We start from the raw sequence: 24,547 nt of genomic DNA, 5'->3' as shown, positions 1-24,547 counted from the left end.
TCGTTCCCAATACGGCCCACCAAGGTCAGGCCCAGGGAGCGGGGGTAGGAACTGGGGAAGGCTGTGCCTGTTCAGGCGGTAAGCTCTTCAGGCCAGAGCGGTGCCCCGTACAGCACCGAGCGCGCCGTTGGCATTTTGCCAGCTTTTCGCGCTCATTAATGCTCATCCGCTCACTGATCAGCCTAGCCTTAGCCAGCAATCGAGCAAAACTCGGGGGGGGGGGCAGGAATTCTGCCCGAGTCCCCCTCCCGCTCCAGGCCAGGGGCGGGCACGCACCCCGCGAGCTTGCCGCCCAGAAGGGGCTCGCTCCCGGTGAGCTTTTACCTGTGGGCCTGAAATCCTTCCCACTCCTTGTGGGGAGCTGCTCTGCCTGCCAGGGGCGGGCTGGCTGCCTCCTCCTCCTCCGCCCCCTCTCCAGTTTTACAACAGCTCGTCCCCCCGGGCGAGCTCAGGGCCAGGGGAGCGCGGGCAGCCGAGGAACTACAACTCCCATCAGCCCCCGGGAGCCCGGAGCCGCGCGGGAAAGTCGCCGGCGCCTGGGGAGCCGGGCGCGGGGGGTGCTGGGAGCTGTAGTTCCCCGCGGGCGGGGCGGCCGTCGGGACGCACGGCAGGCGGGCGGGGGAGGAACTACCGCAGGGCGGGATGGCGCCGGGGCCGGCCGGAGGCTCAGCGCGGCCGTGGGAGCGGGGCCCCCAGCCGCTACCATGCGCCGCGCCTTGGCCGTCGGGCTGGTCTTCAGCGGCTGCTGCAGCAACGTGGTTTTCCTGGAGCTGCTGGCCAGGTGGGGTGGGATTGGGGGCGGGTCTCCTGGTAGGGCTCCTGGGTGGGGGGGCAGGGCTCCTGATGGGGCTCCTGGGTGGGGGTGGGGGGCAGGGCTCCTGATGGGGCTCCTGGGTGGGGGTGGGGGGCAGGGCTCCTGATGGGGCTCCTGGGTGGGGGGGCAGGTCTCCTGATGGGGCTCCTGGGTGGGGGTGGGGGGCAGGGCTCCTGATGGGGCTCCTGGGTGGGGGGGCAGGGCTCCTGATGGGGTTCTTGAGGATGGGGGGGCAGGGCTGCTGGGTTGGGTTGCGGGGGGCAGGTCTCCTGATGGGGCTTCTGGATTGGGGGTGGGGGGGCAGGTCTCCTGATAGGGCTCTTGAGGATGGGGGGGCAGGGCTGCTGGGTTGGGTTGGGGGGGCGGGTCTCCTCATAGGGCTCCTGTGTTGGGGGTGGGGGGGTAGGGCTGCTGGGTTGGGTTGGGGGGGGCAGGTCTCCTGATAGGGCTCTTGAGGATGGGGGGGCAGGGCTGCTGGGTTGGGTTGGGGGGGCGGGTCTCCTCATAGGGCTCCTGTGTTGGGGGTGGGGGGGCAGGGCTGCTGGGTTGGGTTGGGGGGGCAGGACTCCTGGTAGGGCTCCTGGGCTGGGGGAAGGGGGAAGGTCTCCTGATAGGGCTCCTGGGCTTGGGGGGGGGCGGGGGGAGGGCTGCTGGGTTGGGTTTGTGGTGGGGGCGGGCAGGTCTCCTGATAGGGCTCCTGGGTTGGGGGAAGGGGGAAGGTCTCCTGATAGGGCTCCTGGGCTTGGGGGGGGAGGGCTGCTGGGTTGGGTTTGTGGGGGTGGGGGCTGGGCTTTTGATGTGGCGGCTGGGTTGGGGGAGGGCAGGTCTCCTGATGTGGCTCCTGGGCTGGGTTGGGTTTGGAGGGGGGCAGGTCTCCTGATGTGGCTCCTGGGCTGGGTTGGGTTTGGAGGGGGGCATGGCTCCTGATGTGGCTACTGGGCGGGGGGGCGGGCAGGGCTTCTGAGCTGGTGTTGCTTGGCCAGGTGTATTGTCACTGCCTGGGTGAGGGGCAGTGTCCCTGGCCTGGGGGCTCCCCACCGGGTGAGTGGTAGCATCTTCGGGGGCAAGGTTCTTGTGCTGTCCCCTAGGCTTGGGGGCATCTGGCCCAGAGAGTTGTTAGCGCCCTAGGATTGTGGGGTCTGGTCTGTGCACAGCCTGCTGGGGTGGGGGAGTGCCATGCTGGGGTCACTAGGTTAAGGCCCAGGCTGGGGGCACTTGTGAAGCTAGGGGGTGGGGGGGCTAAGCAGTTTTTGATAAGTCTGCACCTTGTGTGGGTATTGTCACCTGGTGCTCTTCCCAGCCATGGGCGTCTGGCAGCCCAGAGCTTTGGCTGTGGGCTCTGATTCACCCCAGAGCTTCTGGGGCCACCCTGCACCCCACTGTTACGACCATGTGCTTTGACCCACCTCAGATTTCAGTCCATAGCTCAGCATCGTGCTATCTATCCTATGTATGGGGCCATTGAGTAAGGTGTTTCTGGTGGTGTTCCTTGGGGATCGGTTCTTAGCCCATTGTCATTCAGTATTGTAATCCCTTATCTGGCAGATCTAATGCTGAATTCAGGGGGGCTGCCCTGTATCCCAGAGTCCACCCCAATGTGGAGCTAGATGGCTACCTAGTGCCCTAGTCTTGTGACTGGGCCCTCTAAACAACCAAGCTTGGAGCCCAGGGTGGACCCCAATTTCTGGCCATGCTGCAGTTTAAGAGGGTGCATCACCTGTTGGAGCCTATGTTCCCCCTGGGATGCATGCCTGCATTAAAGAGAAGGGGGCTGTCATCTGTGGCAATGCACCTGAAGCGATAGGGCATAAGATTTTAACAGGAGCAGCAACTTAAAATGTGTTGGGGTGTCTGTTTTCTTTTCCCAACACTCCTGCAGAATGACTCATACACAGCTGCAAATAGTTTTCTAAATAATAGGGAGAGGAAGCCCTGGGCATGCATGGGATGGGGATGGAGACAGCTGTGTAATGGGACATGAGGGGTCTCCCTTGTGTTAGAAGAAAGGGGAGAGCGTATGGTGGGTACCGGAGCCTGGTCTGCAAATGGGAGCATTATCGTATGATGGCAATATGTGGAGAGACTGTTCCTTGAGAGTGAAGGAAAATCCTCTGATAGCAGAGGGGGGAAGCCCCCTGTGCGGTAGGTTTGTGACATGACTCCCATATTGTGGATGAGAAAAGTGAGGCTCAAAGAAATTAATGACCTGTCTCTTTTCCTCCCTGGAGGTGCTCATATAACCCACTGGTGAGTGTGTATCAGGTCTCCCTCCCTCTGTGCGGGTCTGCAGAGGATATGAATTGTTACAGTCCCTAGCTCAGGAGCATTGGCTGTTTACCTCTAGTTGTAGCAGTCAATGCTTTTAGCTTTGAAGGTTCCCAGTTCAGACTCCAGTGGGTCAGCCCTGAAGGCAGCCGTAGCACTAACTGCCCGCTGAAGTCAGTGGCATGTGTGAGTGCTTAGAACGTCAGAAAAATCAGGCCAGGCATGTGATGTGCCCAAGGCAACCAGTGTGTCCGTGTCAAGAGCCAGGTTATCCTGGTTTACATCCCTGTACATGGCAGCATGGCCAACCCCAGGTTTTCAAAAATCAAACCATCAACCACCGAACATCATGGTTGACTTAACCACTTGTGTCTTTGTTTTTTTTCCTCAGAAATACTATTTTTTAATGTTTTTATTTGCCTTCTCATTTTTGAGCCTTTAGGGTGCACTTGAGTCATGTTTTCAAGTTTTTCTCTGCAAACTTAGGGGGGTTTTTTTGGGGGGGAGAGGGGGTTTCAAATGAAAGCAGAGATTTTAATATATTCATATGACTCAAGGAGCTCGGGCCCTAAAAATATCACGGGACTCATGATCAAATCATGAGAGCTGGCAACACTGTAATGCCTCCTGTGCAAGTCACAGCCCCTTTCTGTGTCTCAGTTTCCCCATCAGTAACATGCCAGTGTTTACCTACATAATCTATATTTAATGTCCCTACAGTATTTGAAAATGCAAAGTGCTATACAGTATTATTGGCATATGGCAGTGTTTTATTAAGCTAGAGTTGAGGCTGAGCTCAGATTTTCCCATTTAAAAGGATGAAAACCTCAGAGAGGATTTTGTGGTTATCAAAAAAGCAAGCAGTTGAAATCCAGAAAATTTCAGAGTCAACGCTGCAATCTCTTATTGGGCCAACTGCTGTTGGTGAGAGACACAAGCTTTCAAGCTATACAAACCTAACAGATTGGTTTTCAGGCCTCTTAGCCCCTGCTCAAGCAATTAAGGCCCCAAGTCAATGAGGCTCTATATAGAGGCATGAGTTGTATAGATCTGGTTGCAGGATCAGAGCTTAAGATGATAACCTAAAAAGAAGAGGATACTGGTAGCAAAGCATCACGCTTGGTATCAGAAAGAGATCCACATGAATCCACTTAGCAAACCAGAGTTGAGTTCCATGTTTTGAAACTTCACCTGAGAACACTGCAGGTAAATCATCCTCACTAAATGTAAGATGTCAACGTGCTGCAGACTTCTTTAAAGGTGACCAGCAAAAAGGACTTTTCCCTTTTTGAATTGGGCACATGGACTCTTCTCCTTTATGATGTATGAAGGAGGCCTGACAGGTGATGTACTCTATATACACATACATAATGCGAGAGAGAGAGAGAGAGCGCACGACACTGTAGCCAGTCCCTTCATAACGACAGATAGAAATACATTAGAACAGCCACTTGGATGAGATGAACTGAATGAGCAAGTCCATTATGCCAGGACTCCCAAACTGTGGTCCACTTTCTAATGGTCTGCTGAGAGCTGGCTGGTTGCATGGTTTTGGCTATTCTAGTTGTTTCCAGCTGCAAAATTGCTTCAAGAGATTCCTGCTACCTCGTCCAGACAGTTGCTGCTGTTCCCAGACGCTAACAGTTATGTGATTGGGAATGGGCAGAGAGGCGGCTGAAAAGCTGTTCTCTGTAATGAGTTCTAGCCCAGTGGTTCTCAACCAGGGGTGCGCAGAGGTCTTCTGGGGGGGTACATCAACTCATCTAGATATTTGCCTCGTTTTACAACAGGCTACATAAAAATCACTAGTGAAGTAAGTAGAAACTAAAATTTCACACACTGACTTGTTTATACTGCTCTCTCTATATACTATACACTGAAATGTAAGTACAATATTTGTATTCCAGTTGATCTCATTTTTACCATATAACTTTAAAAATAAAAAGTAAGCAGTTTTTCAGTACTAGTGTACTGTGATGCTTTTGTATTTTTATGCCTGATTTTGTAAGCAAGTAGTTTTTAAGTGATGTGAAACTAGGGGGTACACAAGACAAATCAGACTCCTGTAAGAGGTATTGTAGACTGGAAAGGTTGAGAGCCATTGTTCTAGCCCATGCTACAGAAAAATCCTGCATTCTGGACTTTGTACCAGGCTGCCCAGAAGAGAAAATTCAGTCTCCTAGAAGGCAGGAAGAGAAGTGAAACAAAAAAGGGTCGTGATCTTAATGTAATAGCAAAATGAGAGACCCAGAACCACCCAGCCTTCTGGTGCCTTACAATTTGTATGTAATTTAAATTTATTGGAGGATTATTGTCCTAAAGAAAGAGAATTGCCTAGTTGGGTAGAGTTAAAATAGCTGTAAAAAATTAATTGATATAACTAGGCTCTTAGCCATTTTCTGTAAACCTGCCAAGGTGTCAGGATACTGTTATATGGGTGTGTGGCTGGTTAGTCTGTTTTTCATTTGTATTTGTCTTGTAAAATTTGCAGATAGCTTTATGTCAACACAATTTAGAACCGGGCTTGTCCCTAACTTCTTACTTTTACTTGTGGAGCAATGAGGCAGAGTTCCTGTGGCTCAAGAGAGAGTGAAGGGGAATGGACTAGATGAATGACCAAATCCTAGTCTAGTCAGAGACCACTCTGGCATCCCACCAGGCTTGTAATTCCTCTTTCCCAGCCCCTCTCAAATCACCCCACACCAATCCTGGGATGTGAACCAAATGTAAAGGCCAGATAGAGACCTACAAATGGCTAACAACATATTTGTCTACACATTCCTGTTAATTGAGTTTGCAACTTAAACACAACTGGACAGCAAATCAGTGAAAAATGGGTCCTCTCCAGTCTGAAACACCAGAGTTTTAGCTCGTCACAGCCAGCGCTCAGATATGTTCAAGAGTCCTTTGCACTGGTTTCTCTGTTGCAGCAGAGGGGTCGGTGGTTTTCAGAGACTGTCAGAAAAGGGGAAGTGTCAACTCAACTTTCAGTTGTCCCCTATGACTATAAACTAGCAACAGTCAGCATGACGCATCCATGCAATTGGGCGGGGAGGGGCACAGCATAGTGGGCTGCTCTTGCATCTGAGCTTCCAGCCAGTCATGTACTCTAGCAAATGCTCTGTGATAGCTGCATGTTGTCCTGTCCCAGCATCAAAGTTCCTTGGGAGAATCTCTGAATGTTGGCCCTGGCTATTCCAGTACACACACACACGTGTACACACACACAGTAGATTTATGCAACCGGTAGTTGGTTCACCTCAGGACACAGTCACACCCTTGTGAGTAATTGCTTGATTCTTAGATTAATTATGGTTTCTCCATTTGCTCCCAGAGCTCTACAATTTCAACAAGACTTTATATTTAGTGCAGGAGCATTAGACTTCCAGATCTTGTGGTGGGATGGGAGCACTGAAGGGGCAAGTATTGGAGGAATATTACACTGGCGGTGATCCAGACTCCTGAGTTAGTGACCACCAGGGGTAGGGAGATGGTTGGGCCCCTGGGGGGAGAAGAAGAACCGGGCAGCAGGGGCCTGAATCTCAGGGATTGGATTCTGTGTTTCACTACCAATAGTTTGTGGAAGCCCGACACTGTAACAAGAAAAACTGGCTTCCTTCTAGTTGTTCCTGCATTGCCTAAATACCACTTCCTGAAACAAGGTGGGTGAGAAGTAATTGTCTCGCTGATATCCTGGGCCCAGCACACTACTCCAGCACTGAATATCCCATGTGCACCAAACACTTAATGCTGTTGTCATGTCTGATCTCCCAAGCTAAGCAGGTTTGGGCTCGATCATTTCTGGAATGGGAGGTCTCAAGCAAACACCTAGTTACTGCCATAAATAGCAAGTAACCCTATGCTTACTCCCCACCCAAGATACTAGAAGACCCATACCAGACAACTTAAAGCAAGAGCCCAAATGAGCCATCCACTCTTTAGCATCAAGGTAACGTAGTGATATAAAATAACCCCCCTCAGAAATGAATGTTCAAGACACACCAACCCTAAAACCAAGACCCTATCCAGTACATCAGGAAGAACAGCAAATAAACAATAAAAACCCCACAGCAAACAATAGTGATACACAGAAACCTCACCCAATCAGACTGCCTTAGCTCAGTGAGAGACAGAACATAGGCTCTTTGCAGTTCCATAACAGGCAATCAGACACTGGAAGTGCAGGGAGGAACAGCTCTGTTAACCATGTGACACAGTAAAACGGAGACATCTTCCGTTCCACCATCCAAACCCTGAGCTGTGGAAAAAGCGCTTCTTCAAAAGATTTCCTGTTGAAATGCAAGGAAGGAAAATTGAGTCTGGCTCTGAGAGGAGTGAAAGAGGCGACAACAGTAACTGTAAGATGTGGCAACCTGCTACCAAGTAGAAACAAATATGATGGAGTGGACACCTGGTACAAAAATTCATTATTTCTGTGAAGCCCGATCCTGTGTCCGTCTGACTGCACTGTATCTTGTATGCTTGCTCATCTCAATAAGCTTCATTTAAATGAGTGATCCAATAGGTGGCACTTTCTCCCCTCTGGGTCAGTACTGAGCAAATGCCCCAGCATAGTGGCAGATGGACCTATGCCACTGTACGTACTGACTTACTGTGTTCATACAGGGCCTAGCACAGAGGTGCTACCGTAGCCCAAATCTTTCTGATGAAATGTAAAACTGAAACACTGCCCTCTTACGGTGGTTAAAGATCAAAGCCCTTCTTGCAAAAATCAAACGCAAGGTAAGTAACGCTGGTGTCCTAGCTGAATTCCAAATGGCTAGTCGTTTCTCTTTCCTAGTTTTCACTGCAGTTTCCAATGGATAGCAATCTAAAGGTCTCGGGCCTGCTTCTCAGCGTGTTCAGTGGCCAGGGGCAAGGATATCTGAAAGATCGCCTGACGCTCCAGAGTGAGGACTCTGGGCAACAGCTCTGCTCCTCCGGCACAGTGAAACGTTCTCCCATGAGGGTAAAGCGCTTCAAGAGACAGAGCTCTCTCAGGGGCTGTCTGAGGCTGGAACAAACTCCCCCAGGAACTAAAGACCATCCTAAACCTTATCTCCTTCCTCTCCAAGTGCAAGGTGCACCATTTTGACTAGCCTTTTCTAGCAAACACAGATAGATACATAAAAAAGAATATCTCTCTTCTTATCAAACCCAAACCTTCCACCACATGCACAGTTCTCCTCTTGGGGGAAGGATAAGAGAATGAGCCACAGGTGACAGCTGCATTAAGCAATGTGAATAACATGACTGTAAGGTGCTCAGATATACAAGGATGCTGGCAGTCAAAAAACCTGTATAGAAGAAAATGATATCCTACTTCACTTCCTGTCTTAAGCCTGCTGAGTGGTGTTGCTGTGCACTGTTAAACAGCTCCAAGCTGCTCCCCAGAGGTTGCTACATCCCAGTGATAAGTGAAGTGATCCTTGTGAGTAGTTTGTATATGAATTTACGGTGGAGGTACCTATACTGCAGTGATTAGGGCTATGTAAGAACCATGCTAAGTAAGCTTGTCTGGTGTGTTAGAATGGTAAACACTGGTAAGTGCTCTATGAATGTGTGTAAGCTACTGGTCTCCTCCTGGGTGCATTCAGTTACAATATATTCTGTGTTGTCATGTTTCTCCTTCTCTCTCTCTTCCCCACATATCCAGAGAGTTTCCAGGATGCGGGAACATAGTGACATTTGCACAGTTCTTATTTATAGCAGTGGAAGGTTTTATCTTTGAAGCCAACTTTGGAAGGAAGCGGCCAGCCATCCCAATAAGGTACAGTAGACTTAAATGCTTTGGCTGGGCTTGAATTGACTAGATATCTGTTATCTCTTCGTGTTTAATAAAACAGCTTATCCTTTTGTCCGTCTAAACCCCATTCGTTTTCCAGAGTTAGCAACGCCTCATTCAGAACTTGTCATGCCTGGTAAAATATGAACTCATTTATCCAGGACTATTAATAGGAAACTACTTTCAGAGTCTTCTCTCCTAAGGAACATGTTAGTAGCTGTTGAGTAAGCAAGCGTGTCTTTTAGGGGACTGGATCTCTCTTGGGTTTGGTAATGAGTGGGGCCCACTGGAAATCTGTGGGGAAAGAAGTCTTGCAAAAATTCTTCTTTTACCCCCACTTATTCTGTGGGGAACAATCCTGCATTGGCAGCAGTGTGGCCTAGAAAACCTGATGGGTTTTTCCACCTCTGATCCCTGCGACTTGATGGCCTGTGTGAAACGACTTGGTTTCAGACTGGTGCCGAGTGTATCGCTAAATACCAGCCTGTTCACAGTTGATCCTGTTGCTGGCACCAACAGTCTACTTACGGAGATGATGGAGATTGAATTCCCCACCCACCCTGGAGCAGATGTGGGAGCACTGTTGCACGTAAGAGAGGGAGACTTGCACCGCCTGGGCTTTTCCTGCTCGGAGGATGAGCAGAGAACTTGAGTCTCTGGGGCTCCCAGATTAGTGCTGCCTGAGCATTGCATGAGAGAACATCTAGAAGGAACTTCCCGGTCGTCAACTTGCTTTGCTGACCAGCCCCTTGTGTTTCCCTTTCAGATACTACCTGATCATGGTGGCCATGTTCTTCACAGTCAGCGTAGTGAATAACTACGCCCTGAATCTAAACATAGCCATGCCACTCCACATGATCTTCAGATCAGTGAGTACCTCTGCCAGCCTTTCTCTCAGTGTGGGCATGCACAATGTCCCAGGGGAGCGGAACCTGTCTGTTCAGTCTCCCTCCAGGCCTGGTTGAGGAGGAGAGCTTCACTTTGACATAATAAAACTACTAGCATGGGGAGATGTACTAACCCAATGAGCCATGAAATGTACAAACAGGATCATTTGGGTAAGAAGATGTCACCTGAAAGCTGAGCCCCACCTTAAGAAAACTAAACCCTTCTCACCTCCTCCCTTCTGCAGCACCATGCCGTATTAAGGCTTACACAGCACGCATGTGTGTGCTCACGCTGCTAGTCCTTCATGCCCACCTAGTGGGTGCACCTCATGGTTTAGAAAATGCTGCCCCGTCCATGTTAGTTTCACAAATTTTAATGTCTGCAAAACAAGTGGCAAGGTAAACTTACATTAAAGCAAAAAGGAAATGTATCAAATGCTTGAGTATCAGGTATCGCTTACTAAGCTGTGGAGTAACCTTCCATGAGAAGCGGTGGATGGCCAATGGCTTGACACATCTTAAATCTAGACTGTTTAAAAAATAAAATAAAAAGAGGATACAGTCTAGGAACCAGTCCTGCGCTGAGCTAGATAACCTCGTAGTTCTCTCACCTGAACATTATCATTCCTGAGCCATCCCCAGGTAGATAGAGGGTCTATGCTTGTTCCCCACAATGTTGATGCCAGAAACTCTCTTAGTTTGTTCTCTTCCTGAACTGCCTTTGTATCTGTTTTAGCGTAAATACAACAAGGAGAAAACCTAAATTTCCCTGCTGCGCCCGCAAGTCCTATTACTTCTCTTCTCTGGGTCCAATGAGAATCTGTCCTTCTCTGATTTTGGTCTCTCTCCGTCCTTATCTTGAAGCTGTTATTTCTATTAGTGAACTGTACTTAACTGTTCAGAGCACACAGGATTTCTTGTTGAATGTGTTCCTATTTCTGGGCGGGTGCCTGACACACTGACCTTGTTTTGCTTTTCTCTCCCCCCCACCTCTCCAGGGTTCTCTAATAGCGAGCATGGTTCTAGGTATCATCATTCTGAAAAAAAGGTAAATTATACCTCCCGGTTTCATCAGAAAAAAAATGTATGTTATTGACTTAGTCAGGGCAACATCTGATAGTCAGCAGCATTTGGCACATGTGCAAACCTGTTCATCTGCAATGCACTTCAGACTTGATCTGTCATTCCCCAGTGTAAGTGTTCTCCTCCTCTCACTGATGGGGAAACTGAGGCACTGAAGGTAAGTGACTTGCCAGAAGTCAGGGAGGGAGTCCATATCAAAGCTGGGATTGGTGCTCCAGCTGTATCTGAAGGGGGAGCATTTCAGTACCATTGCTTTGCATTTCTGTACCACCTTCTGTCTGAGCTGCACAGTGTTTTATGATCATTAATCGATTAAGCCCTATATCACCCCTTACTGATAGGTAAGTAGTTAAGGAGAGTTGATCCCAGGTTGCTGATCATGGGCTGGCCGTGTGACTGTAAGTGGCTGAGGAGCGACAGGGAAGAGAGTGCTTTGTCACTCAGTAGCCCTTGTCACTCCCTTTGCAGCCACCAGCCTTCCAGCGGAGGCCTGGGTAGGACTCCCTTCCATGTGGGGTATCGGCTTAAATATTTTTCAAGAAGCTTTTGGTTTTGCCGCAATAGGAGCGTGTGGGTCTTTGTCCCCCTCCAGTGGCTGGTTTATGTAAAAGATACTGTTAGCACTGATGAACCAGGGCTTGAGACATGCTGCTGGGCCAGGCGGGAGTGAGGCTAGGTTTTGCCATAAGAGCTCTTTTCTGCTGACCTTTCCATCTGTGTGTGGGTATCAGCGAATGAAAAGTAAGTGGCTCAGCAAGAGAGTAATCAGAATTACATGATCTTAAGGCTCCCTATCTTGTGATCTAGTGGGGCTAGGAACCCTTTGGTCCTGGACTAGTTCTTGGAAAGAGAGCACTTAAATTTTTGAGCATGGAAAGGGCTAGAACTGAAAGAGCTTTTCCGTGGATCTTCTGTTCAATAGTTTCCAATCAGTAGTTACTCCAGACTTACACCAGGGTAACTGAGCAGAATCAGGCCTAATGCCTCTTCAGTGCAGCATTGGGTGAAAGCTCCCAGCTTGGAAAGGGGAGACTAGAATGCTGAAGTCTCTCTGTTCTTCTCTTGTTGCAGATACAGTGTGTCTAAATACACATCCATAGCCCTGGTGTCCATGGGGATCTTTATCTGCACTTTAATGTCTGCAAAGCAAGTGGTAAGGAATGCTTTTCAAGTGTCTGAGTCTGTGCAGCTGTGAGCCCTATTAACAGTAGGAGCTGCCACGGATGCCTTAATCAGACAATTCCCTTTGTATCAATGGGAAGGAAGTACACTGCCTATTTTTGTCTGTTTCCCTAGAGAGCTTTCCCACAGTCAGACACCTGATTTTTGCTGGCCTTCCCTTTTTTTTATTTTTTAGTTCAAGGTGCCTTTTATGACATGCTGCTTAGTTTTTTCTTTTCCAAGGGGCACACTGAATATCAAGTTACTTTCACCTGCAGAGGAAACAGAATTATTGGGGTTAATATATTTGAGTATTACCTGTTGCACAACCATTGTGGTGACTTTGCTTAGAGTGGCAGTGGCTTATCTAAAAACCTTGCTCTCAGCTTCCAGAACTGGTCACTTTTCAAACTAGAATTTTCCAGGCCTGGCCCGAAACCAAGTGTGATTTTTATTTTTTTGGGTAAGTTTGAGCATAAACAGGATGGCAATTTTTTGTGAGCAAGGAGAGTGTGGTTTCGGGGTAAGGAGAATGCACACACGTGTGCAACTTTTCTTGTTTTAGGTTTTTCCTTCTTGGTTTAACAGGTTTTAAAGAGGTAAGTCCAGAAAATTGAAACTGACCATGGAGATAGGTCTTAGAGAGATGCCCCTTCCAGGGTCTTGGTGAAAACTGATTTAATTTGGCCTAGTTTTGAGGGTTTGAATAGTGTGTAAGCCCACTGCAGACTTGCAGTGACAATAACGCTTTATCATGGGGGAAAATATACTTCAGAACGTAGAATCGGAAGGGACCTCCTGGGTCGGAGACCAATCTCCTGCTTTCACAGGCACCTGTAGAGAGGAAAAACTTACAAGATTCTCATGGAGCCAGGCCTGATTCCTTGTGCAATAACTATAAGCAGCCCTGTTGCTCTTTCACAGAGACAGCTGCTTACAGTTAGTCTGCAGTGAAAGAGGCTGGGTTCTGTAGGATCCTTGCTTATTTATAATGCAGATTTCAGGAGATTAATGCATCCCCAGATGCACTGAACAGCTGTACTTCTAGACTAGATTAGAAGTAATAATCCAAGTTAACTTTAATAGGTTCACAGCAAATACTGTGAGTTCGGCATGTGCCATGGAGTGCAGGCGTGGGTATCGGCATGTGTGAGCCTGTATCCCATTTTCAATAGGCGCACGCTTGGATAAGTCTGTTTTCTACCCCGCAAAGGAGGCTGTGCACCTGCAGCTCCTGTTGGCTTCCTCAGGAGCTCACCATCTCTAAGCAAAAAGAAAAGGAGGACCTGTGGCACCTTAGAGACTAACCAATTTATTTGAGCGTGAGCTTTCGTGAGCTACAGCTCGCTTCATCGGATGCGTACTGTGGAAAGTGTAGAAGATCTTTTTATACACACAAAGCATGAAAAAATGGGCGTTTACCATTTTGTAGTGGTAAACACCCATCTTTTCATGCTTTGTGTGTATAAAAAGATCTTCTACACTTTCCACAGGATGCGTCCGATAAAATGAGCTGTAGCTCACGAAAGCTTATGCTCAAATAAATTGGTTAGTCTCTAAGGTGCCACAAGTCCTCCTTTTCTTTTTGCGAATACAGACTAACACGGCTGTTACTCTGAAACCTGTCATCTCTGAGCAGCGGGCCACTCTGGTTCAGGACACTCACCAGACCTTCGGAGTCCTGGCCAGCTCTCTCGTTATCTCTCACCCATCCATTTAAAGTGACTAAATCTCCAAGTAAACACAGAATTGTCTGCAGTTGGGGATGGCTTTCAAAGGCTTTCCGGTGGCACTGATTGCTCGTTTAATGCTTTCAAAGACCTCATAGAACGCTGCGGGCTGTGTCAGCATGGTACTTTTTAATTATTCTTGGTAACTGATTATTTTTTCCAAGTACAACAAATATCTCAAAATACCCGCTTCATCATAACCCACACAGTCAGTCAAGAGTTAGGATAAAGGGAGGGGAGGGGAAGCGACATATGTCTTCAGCCAGTGTGTTTCTTTGAAAGGGATGCTTTGCTGATCTTCTATCCATACCCCACCAATTTCACTAAAGCAGGGGTGAAAGCCAGAACTACCACATACTCTCTGTAACCAGTGAAGGGACTTACAGGTGCAGAGGAAGGACACTCCGGGCTGTCTTCGATACCCTGGGTGTATGTAGGTTTGGAACACAATCCATCAGCTATTGGGAACAGAGAGACAAACTTAGTCCCTTGAAAACTGCCAAACTGCATCCATTATAATGATCTGACTCTCTTGTCCCCACCTTCCGTAGGCTTCTAAATCCAGCTTAAGTGAAGCGGACGGACTCCATGTCTTCATGTGGTGGCTGTTAGGTCTGTAAGTGCAGTGACGCTAATTGGCTTTGCAATTATGTTGGTCGAAGTTGCTTTCATGGGGCTGATCTCTAGGCCTGCAGCCGTGCTTAAACTGCACGGCAGCAGAGAGCGGTGGGATGCCCGGCTCCAGGGATCAGTTGCATTTCTGCTATCGATTTAAGCAGAATCACGTTGCCCTCTCTCACCCTGTTGATACAAGCCTATCACATTGCAAAAAGCTGCTTGCAACCAGCTGGTCAAAAATAGTATCCAAAGTGTTCGTGTGGGTTAGTGACAGAGCTGGGTTGCTCCTTTATCAGGTCTCTTCCCAGGTTACTTTTCAGCAGTGAATTTGAGAGATTCATATTAAGTACAAACAGGGCAGAGTCTGATCTCCATTTGACAGGTGCCACTGATGTAACCAAGATTAGAATCTGGGCCTAACTCTGTAAAGCAGACTCCCTGTAGGAAAGAGACATGGGAGAATAACCCAAAAAATGATGGCTTCTGAAAATATTGCAGCATCCCGTCATCCGCTGAAGCTGAAGGGGGGGAGTAAAAGAATTGCTTAGAGATCAAAGGACAGTCTCAGTCCTGGGTGTCACTCCATTGCCTACAGCAGGTTTAAACCAGGCATGTATTTGGCCCCATATGTATGCCGACAGTATTGGCCCAATTCCTCCCTACAATAGAGGGCCTTCTTGTTCACCCAGGTACTGCAGACTACCCCATGAGGGAGCAGTTACCTACAAGCTTGGTTGTATTTTATGGGTCTGATATACCATGGAGGAACCTTTTTAGAAAACTGGCACTGAAGAGTTTAATATGGCCAGTCTTCACTTTCTGGCTGCTTTTAGTGGCCGGGGTTGATATCTTGAGGAACCCAATATCATCATTAGTCTCTTTGCATGTGGGGCAGTAACTCCATCTAGGGGCTGGCTTTAGATTTTGATATCAGTCAAGGGGGTAACATCTAAAGCAGCGAAATCACTTTTGAAAATGGGTCTTAGGTGCTTAAACCCTATTGGCTTTCCATGAGACGTAGCGCCTAAGTCACATGGGTAAAATAGTCAAAGGCCCCAACATCTTTTGGCTGCGGCACCAGTCTCTTGTCGGCTTTCCCATTCTCTTGCGTTTCGAGTCATGCCCTGGAGATCTGCCTACGCTGATTGACGTGAGGTTTATTAAGCTCTGGGGCAGGACAGTAAGGCTGCTTTTGTGTTACAGGAATCGTGGCACTGACCTTCGCCCTCCTGATGTCAGCCAGAATGGGGATCTTTCAAGAGACCATCTACAAACAGTTTGGAAAGCATTCCAAGGAGGCACTGTTTTACAACGTAAGCAACGGCTGGCTTTATCTCAAACCAAAGTATTTCAAATATACATTTCATGCAGTGTTCTAGTCTGCTCCATGCGATAGAGCCACTGGCCCGGATGGAACCTTTTTTTAGAAAGAATCCAGACCTGAAGGCCCTGATCCTATGGTCAGAGCCATGAGGGCAATCCCTGGCGGTGCTCGGCGGTAGGAAATGTTTTGTAGGAAATAATCCTGCATGATGATTTTATAATAGGTCCTTTCCCATCTTTAAGTCCTATGATGCCAGGTTACTATACTGTAGAGGGGGTAGGGGAAATGAGGCCTGCATTGATCAAAAACTGTCCCCAAGCTTCTTGCTCAGGTGTTCAGCCCTTTAGAACTTGAGGGCTGGGTCAGTGAATGCATTTCATCCTGTCGTAATCCTGGACTGGTCTTCCAAGAGTGACTGATCATTTTCACTTGGGGTCGGAGGGATGGATAAACTGTACATGAGCTCAGATTATACACGGGCAGCCTCGTAGTGGCAATTAGTATGTTAAAGCATTTGTCCTTTAATATTAGTTGAAATGCACATACACTGGCTCCCTGTACTGATGTGGATTCTCTGAATGGTGTCAGTTTAGACCTCTGCATTGAATTTCTGTCTCTTGCCATAGCATGCCCTGCCCCTCCCTGGCTTCCTCCTCCTCGCTCCGGACATCTACGCCCATGCTGTTCTCTTCAGCCAGTCTGGTGAGTTTTCTTTGTGCAAGTCGATGCACTTGTTGCTTCTCTGCAGTGCAGGAATCTCTGGGTGAGACTCTCTGGCTGGTGGTTATATAGGTCAGCCTAAGTAATTACAGTGCTCCCTTCTGAACTTAAATCTGTGGATTGCTATGAAGAATGCTTTAACCCAGCAGAGGGATTAGAAACTCGTCAAGTTCCCAACCCTGCTAATACACCCATGCTTAACTTTATCTATCATCAGTAGTCCCGTCAAAATCAGTGGGTCTGTTTTGTGTGCATGAAGTTACTTACATGCAGAAGTGAAACCTGAAAACTGGTGAATGTTATTGTTAAATAAGCCCCACCTCACATACACAGATCCCCAATTTTATCTGACAGCCAAAAACTTTTCTACGTGATGTTTCGTAAACAGGTTCCCCTGTAACACACAGTTCATCTTCCCTCGTCAATCACAGCCATGTAAAAATGAAAATCCTTCTATCTAGCGGAAAAGAAGGGCTGTTTTTCCTCCCCATTCAGAAAATCAAGTGATAACAGATTTCATTAAACCATTCACATAAGTGATGCCTTGGCATGGGGCAGGGCATGAGCACAAAACAGGCCAGATTCTTTGGTTGCAATCGGCGTAGCTATGAAATTGGAATCAATGAAGCTGCAGAGGCTTACAGCAGCTGAGGATCTAGCCCAGGGGTGGCCCCCCTGAGCCTGAGAAGGAGGCAGAATTTACCAATGTGCATTGCCAAAGAGCCACAGTAATACATCACCTGCTCCCAGCACCTCCCGCCCACCGGCAGCCCCACCAATCAGCGCCTCCCCCTCCCTCCCTGCACCTCCCAAGCAGCTGTTTCCTGGCATGCAGGAGGCTCTGGTTGGGAGGGGAGGGGAGAGGAGCCAGGGCACGGCAGGGCCTGTGGCAGAGCCAGGGGTTGAGCAGTGAGCACCCCCCGGCCCATTGGAAAGTTGGCGCCTATAGCTCCAGCCTCGGAGTCGGTGCCTAGACAAGGAGCCGCATATTAACCTCTGAAGAGCCGCATGTGGCTCCGGAGCTACAGGTTGGCCACCCCTGCTCTAGCCCGTGATGCGTGTCCGGGTAGATGAACTGTGTGAAAATGACACATGTTTTTCACACACACTTTTCCAGTGGGGTATTGCCAGCACAGTGTTGCCTTTGTGAGATTTTCTTTCCTCCCCGAAAAACTTGCAGAAGCACGTGCAAACTGGGATTCATGTTCTCACCGCCAATAGCTGCTTGATAGTGGACCCGTCTTCAGCTGAGAATTCAGAAATGCACAGCTCTCATGGTGCTTATCACGGCAAAAGCTTTGCCCAGCTTCTGTGTGTAATGCACATACAACAGGAGACACCAGCGAGCAGTAAGAGATGGCACCTCACCATGATGTTTCTGTCTAGCAATAAAAGTCAAGTTAACCCACTAGATCAGAACCAGAACTGGGCCCCTTTCCAGGTGGTAGGGCCCAGGGCCCCTGGAGCATGTGCAGCTGTTACTTCCGTCTCCAGAGCTGTGGTGTGTTTATCGCTAGCGTGGGTACAGCATCGTCAGCCGCAATGAAAGCTCCCCACAGCTTTTCCTGCAGGCCTCCCTGAGTGAGATGCAATTGAGAGGCTTCCCTGCTGAGACCACCAAGAAGGGGGCTCGTTGCCATTGCCTGTGGTTTTGTGCTATTAAAAACTGGGCTGAGATCAGACATGGACCTTTCTTCTTTCCCCTCTCCTCACAGAGCCATTCCAAGTCCCGGGGATCGGGCTGACCTTACCTATCATGTGGTTCTACCTCGTCGTGAACGTCGTCACTCAGTATCCTTCAAACACACTGGCGGCAGAGCCAGGGCAGGCAGCAGGGATTCAAGTGTTTTGAGAAAACGGGGCCAAAAGATCAGTTGTGTAAATCCTGCCTTGTGCTCTTAGATCTCCCTGAATTCAGAGCTGATGTGCAAGAGGAGCTGTCAGCTGCTGAAACAGCGTGCGTGTTGTGTCCAAGAGACCAGAGGCATCGACAGGTCGCTTGAGCTGATGTAAGGTATGGACACAGCAGCTAAACTTCTACGGGTAATAATTATTGAAAGTGTGCGTGTCAAGTTGGAAAAGGCAGGCAGAGAGGGTCCTGTGAGGCAGGGAAGCTCTTGCTCTCTGAATTCAGGCAGAATGCGGTGAGTGAAGGCAACAGAAGAGACAGGGACCCAAGCATTTCGATAATGGCACCCTCTGGTTGCTTGTTTGTTATGAACACACCTCGGTGATATAGGGGTGAGACAGATGCTCCTGCAGTTTGCTGAGCTATGGCTTGCGGTTATTGTAAGCTCTTTATGTGGAAGGGGGGTTTCTGTTTCTGTTCCCTCCCAATCTCTGTGCAAGGATTGATCTGTTCTGCAATGGCAACTTGTGTGCACCTGCGTATAAAGCAACAATGGTTCATCTAGTACAATATGCCACCTCCCATTGCACTGCAGCAAACCAATACTCCACCTAGACCAGTATCCTTCTCTGTGACAGCAGCCACTGCAGGATACTTCAGAGGAAATTTGGAAAGAGATCCAGACAGCTGTGCATATATAATTTGAGTCAAGTAGCAGCAGAAGCTAGCCTAGGGTCCTGTGTGTGTGGAATGACTTGACAACTGACTGGCTTTAGCACTTAAGCAACTCTACTTACCTATCATTGAACTCTACCTTTGTCCTCTACACTTACTGGGTCAGAGGAGGGTGGAAATATTCCTGTGAATACAAATACTCTTGCCTGTCCCGGGGAAGGGGAAAGATGGATCAGTGAGAAGCTTCCCGATCCCCCGAAAAAGGCAGCCGGCTGGCTCTGTGTCGAAATTCTACCACCCCTTTGTCTTAGAAATTCCCCCCCCCCCCCCCCCGCCCCAGCTATCGGTCCTTGTTTCACTATTCCCTCTGCACCCCAGTGAGGAGCCTTTCTACTGCTTCACAAGCCTCTTGGTAAAAAAAAAAAAAAAAACCTCCTTAAACACATCCCTCCTGTATTCTAGCAAGGGGGCGTGGAGGGGAAGAAACTTCTCCACTCCTGCTGTTTATCAGCTTATGCCCTGCAGCAGGAGGATTGATAGCTCTTAGATTTAGCCTCCCTGGTCTTGAGCAGGTGCTGTCAGCACATCAGTGCAACTTTTTAACCCTTCTTTAAGAGAGCGGCTTCTCTAGCTCTGTGTTTGGTTCTGAGATTATGATGGCTGGATTCTCCGAGAGCTCTGGCTGGTGTCGAGGAGTGGGGGGATTCATATAGGCACTGCAAACGGCTATGGAAACATGTTAAGGGCTCAGAAGAGGAGAACAAATTTTGTGCCTCTCTTTAAAGTCAGTTCTTTCCGGGTGGGGGCAGGGGTGGATCTTGAGTATTCCCTTGTGGCTGGTGGCCTTAAGTCACATAAGTCTAGCCCTGAATGTGAGGAATGAGGCTACTAGCTCTTATACTTAAAGGTGCATGGTAGAGATCCTGAATCTCCTAGGGTTTGGCCTCTGTTGAAGGACATCGTATCATCCCTTGTATTGGGAGAGCTGTAAAGGTGCATGGACGTTGGTAGGAATTACCAGAGAGCCTGCAAACCCAGCTTCCGGGAACAGGGCATAGAGCAAAGGAGCAGAAAGATCTCCCAGCCGTGCTCCATTGGCTAGTTTGGATTGTGCATGAATGGATGGCTGGAACCTGGGGAGGGGGTAGCTTTGAGGTGCCTTTGCAGCTATGTGGGGCAGATGAGCCTTCAGACTGTAGGCGATTGGGGCAGCAGGAGAAGCACCTGTGAATATCTGTCATGGCTATGAGCAGGGGCAGTGTCTGTACAGAAACCATGAAACAGGGAGGAAGAACAAGCTAGATGGGCAAATAAGAAATATTTTAGCATTAAAAGAACATGAGCAAACCTAGCTTCCTTCAGGGGTGAGAGGCCTTCGCAGAACTGGGTTGGGCGACAGGGACAGAAGGCCTGGGGGGCGCTGCAGGACTGGAGTGAGTTTAGCAGAGCTGAGTGGGGGCCCATGGCTGGAAGAGCAGGGAGTGGAAGGAGGGTTGCAGGTCAGGACGGAGGGGCATCAGCAGAGCTGTGTGTGCGGGGAGAGCAGTACTGGAATAGGAGGGTGGGGCGGGGGGCAGGATTGAGGGGCATAGGCAGAGCTCTGTGTGTGGGGAGAGGCCAGGAGGAGGGACTGTGGGTCAGGCTGGAGGGGCATTGGCAGAGCTGGGCAGGAGGAGCTCAGGGTTGGAATGGCAGGGGTTCTGCAGGTCGGGAAGTAGCACTTAGCTGCACTGTCCCTGGCTCAAGCTGGTGCTATCCGTTTCACTTTCCTGAGGGCTTAATCTGTCCACTGGACCCACCCAAGGCCCCCATGTTCTCAAACGGCCAACCACCGGCTTGCGCTTCTCTCCACTCGCTGTGCCCTTAACTTGCCCCACCCAGATATGTGTGCATTCGGGGAGTCTTCATCCTCACCACGGAGTGCACCTCCCTGACCGTCACCCTGGTGGTGACGCTGCGCAAGTTTGTCAGCCTCATCTTCTCCATCCTGTACTTCAAGAACCCCTTCACCGCCTGGCACTGGCTGGGCACCCTCTTTGTCTTTGTGGGCACGCTGATGTACACCGAAGTGTGGACCAGCCTGGGGCCTCTGCTGGCCAAACAGAAGAAGGAGGCCAAGAAGGAGTAAAGGATCGTCTCAGAAAGGACTTTTTTTTTTTATGGTTTTCCAGGGCAGAGCACCAGGGACTCCACTGCAAGAGGGGTCGTTTCTGTAATACAGAGTAGCTGCTGGCTGCGCCAAGCTGTGGGGAACATGTAGAGAACGAGTTTAGTGAGTTCGGCTCGCAGCCCGTTTCATTTTAAAATGGTCCTTTTAAAATTTTTAATACTGTAAAGGTAAGATGCGTCTGTTAGACGCTGGCCTGGCACTGGCCCCCTGCCTGTGGTGCTGTCGGCCCACCCTCCCTCCCCACCTGTCTGATTTTACTCTTTGGCTGCTGTCCATTACCATTCTCATTACCTTACTCGCAGCCTGGTGCCGCTAATGCCCAGCGCAGCGTTGTAAAGTTCAATCGCAAAGCATGGATGCCAAGCCCCGGCTTCTGGGCTGGCTCCCTAGCTGCAGGGGGCATTCAAAACTGCTGCGGCTACCGACTCTTCCCAAGTCTCCTGCTCCCTCTGTGAAGTCCTCTGCCGTTCTTGGCTCGGTGCACGTGGCTAGGAAGGATGCATTCTGCACCGGCGCAGAGCCTGCAACAAGACTCTCCATTTGGGATATCTCGTTGTGGGCTCTTCAGTGAGCCCAGACGTGTGAGAGAGTGTCACTGAGCTGGGAAAGACATTTAAAAGGTCAGTCACGCTGTTGTCCTGGTCTCCTGCTCCGGACATACGTAAGATCAGGGCTTGACTCAGTTTCATTTTGCAGGTCACCTTTTAAAGCGCAGGTGACAAATGGCACCGGGGACTCCGTCCTGGTCAGTGTGTCCAGTTCACAGGTCGCTTTTCCCATCCTAATGGCTAGCATAGTAAAGCCAGCCCTGATCCAAAGAACCCAGCTGGACCGGAAGGGTTTTGCAGGCCAAATTAGAGCCCCAGTGACTCCTAGCAACCCGAGTCCAGTGGGTTTGTCAAGATGAGACTGTTTAGAATATAGACTATTCTACTGGAGCACAAGATGCAATAGCCAAGAGTGAGTGAGCTGGAGGCTGTCGGCTCTGCGTGGCTAAGAGTAGAGGCTTTGTTTGTGTTCCTGAGTGCAGCCAGAGAACAGATCTCTTCAATCAGAAGGTGCCTCTTTTACATTCCATTTGCAGAGGAGAACCACCCTGCTGAGTGACATGCCCAGTGAAATTACAGGTGTTTCCCCCGAAGGGCTCAGATGAAGTCAACCATGTTGAAGGCCTTTGCATGGTTGACTGTCCTCTGAATCCCATGGTGAAGTTACTGCTCAGGTCTAACATGGAGCTTTCCCTGTGTTCACCACTCTTTCCCCCTCTGCTGCTGCTGCTGCTTAAGCCTCTGAATCAACCAGGGGTGGCGCTCTTGTGACATCAGGTCCATAAAGATGGCTTCCACTTAGTGTCCTGCTAAATGACTTGGCAAGGTCAAGGAGCCAACCTTTCCGATCCTCGCTTTGATTTGGGTGTGCCAGTTCTTTGTGCCGTGCCATTTCTACCCCCCCATGTGAGGCTTTGGATGTGCGTATCCTCCTGTTTGGCTGCAAGTGCACAGACAAGTTCTGTGCATTGTGGTAGACCTGGCCAGCAGTGTTCAGGAATGAGCTTGCACAGGGGTTGTAGCAATAGAGAATTAATAGTGGCAGGGTTCTGTATTGTCCTTTTTAGGAGCAAGGAGGAAAGATAAATGTGCAGTAACAAACCCGCAAGTGAGTACACTGCCGGGACTCTGCTAATGGGTGAATGTTAAGAGGCATAAACCAATCTGAATACAAAGCCAACACGTTCCCATATTAGATTACATTTACTGCCCACAGGCAGCTAGCTGAGCATCTGGCTAGAATAAGCCGTGATAGCAGAAGAGCGAAAGCCATCATAAGTAGCTCTGAGGGTGGCAGCCTTTGGCTGTCTCAGCAGAGAACAAGGACTGAATTAGCCACTGTGATGACCTTTAGCAGAGGTCCCCAGAGGTCACAGCTGGTGCCTTGTGGGGAAGCTTGCAATGCCACTTCCTAGAACTGTTCCATAGCCGGATTAGCTCCCCATTTTCAGCTGTCTTGACTTTGAGCAGCTGGTCAAACTAATTTACAGCTTCCTTCCTTCCTGTGCTATTGAAAGTGTCTGCTTATAACACAGACTAAATGAAAGGGGCATAATCAGCCAGCCTATCCTTTTCACGCTCCACTGTTCCTAACGCTCTTTGAGTTTGACAACAAGACTTGTTCCACTGGCTGCTCCTCTAATTTGTCAGAGAACAGCACACAAGCAAACACCCCGATGTTACAATCAGTGTTCAAGTGGACGGGAAGGGATTCGCTGCCTTTGAAGTTCATTCTTTCCTGTAACTGTGAAGCCGCCCATAGCCGGATGGAGTTGGCATCTGCTGACTCAGAGCAATATCTCTGAGGAGCAAAACTTCCTGCCTTTGGAGTGCCCCAAACGGCACATGGTTTTCAAAGTATTTTCTCAGGCAGGGGGAGAATAAGCCTGCATGTTCACTGGAAGGTCTATCCCTCCTTCCCACAAATAACTTGGTTTAAACCCTGCTTCTGCTCGTCAGCTGGTATATACATACCTTGGGAAAGACGAGCCCAGAAGTAAGATTTCCACCTTGATCTTCATCACGGAGCAGGGGAAAGCTTTTTACACAGACTCAGAGCAGGGAATGTGTTCAGCACAAGTAGAATTCAGTGTTAGAGCAGCAGTAAAGCTTGTAGATCAAAGAGTGAAAATCTGGCATGGGGCTGAGACATGGAGTCAAATTCAGCACTGGCCTCCACTCCACATGGAACCAGTTTACACTAGCCGTGAATGTGGCTCAAGTTGTTTGGGTTCACTGTAGCTAGCCAAACAATAGCTTAGCAAGTGTAAACGTGAATGTAATGTATTTGTACACAGGCTGCTCTCATTTATCAGCTACACTGTATGTGGTCTCCTGTTTCATGTGATGCAGTTTTTTTGCCATGCTCTGTATCTGGATTTTATTTGAATGAAATCACCAGGATGTTTTTACATCTATCTCTGTTTACAAGACAGTCTAGGTGTTGCAGAGTAGTTATCACCAGACACCAGTAGGGATGGCTTCCCTCCGGTATTCTAGTATCTCTAAGTGATAGTCTTTATAAACTCATGAGAGGCAGAGGGGAAGGAAAATGGTGAGACAACCTGGACTATCTAGAGACACTCTGTCAGCTGTCAGTGTCCTCACGGTAGGGGTAGGGGACTTGTTTTTAAATTGTATACTTGAATGACCGACAGTGATTTAGCGCATATGCAAATAGACACTTGAAAAAGCCCAACCCCAAAGATCTGAAATGCTTTCTTAATGGAAGTAGAGATTTAGGTTTGAGGTTTTTCTATTGTTAAATAAATCTGCTCCTGACCCTTAGCTTTTGTTGTGACTGCTGACTGTGACTTTTGTTGTTGTATGTTCCTTCTGCTGAGCACACTTTGCTAAGGGAAGTAGCCCACGTCCTGCTGCCTTGAAGTCATACTGCCTTCGACAGGTGGGCTTCAGAG

General features: G+C 49.0%; 1 protein-coding gene across 1 annotated transcript; it reads left to right on the top strand.

Annotated features, from left to right (window-relative positions):
• The first annotated feature begins 619 nt into the window (after window positions 1-619).
• SLC35B4 (solute carrier family 35 member B4) lies at window positions 620-24,416 on the top strand. The gene is made up of 10 exons (XM_073328873.2): window positions 620-781; window positions 8,736-8,849; window positions 9,631-9,733; window positions 10,750-10,799; window positions 11,906-11,987; window positions 14,277-14,337; window positions 15,547-15,656; window positions 16,294-16,369; window positions 18,103-18,178; window positions 20,793-24,416. The coding sequence occupies exons 1-10, from the start codon at window positions 705-707 to the stop codon at window positions 21,037-21,039; spliced, it is 996 nt and encodes a 331-aa protein (XP_073184974.1). The 5' UTR covers window positions 620-704; the 3' UTR covers window positions 21,040-24,416.
• The last annotated feature ends 131 nt before the right edge of the window (window positions 24,417-24,547 follow it).

This window comes from Lepidochelys kempii, chromosome 1 (assembly GCF_965140285.1).
Source record: "Lepidochelys kempii isolate rLepKem1 chromosome 1, rLepKem1.hap1, whole genome shotgun sequence".
NCBI lineage: Eukaryota > Metazoa > Chordata > Testudines > Cheloniidae > Lepidochelys > Lepidochelys kempii.
Note: the sequence above shows the minus strand (reverse complement) of the source record. Positions and strands in the feature narration are given on the sequence as shown.

Bases quoted from the DNA above. Each gene is read 5' to 3' on its own strand.
- SLC35B4 (XM_073328873.2), top strand. From the start codon at position 705: ATGCGCCGCGCCTTGGCCGTCGGGCTGGTCTTCAGCGGCTGCTGCAGC. The intron at 782-8,735 runs GTGGGGTGGGAT...CCACATATCCAG, and splicing joins TTCCTGGAGCTGCTGGCCAG to AGAGTTTCCAGGATGCGGGA. The intron at 10,800-11,905 runs GTAAATTATACC...CTCTTGTTGCAG, and splicing joins ATCATCATTCTGAAAAAAAG to ATACAGTGTGTCTAAATACA.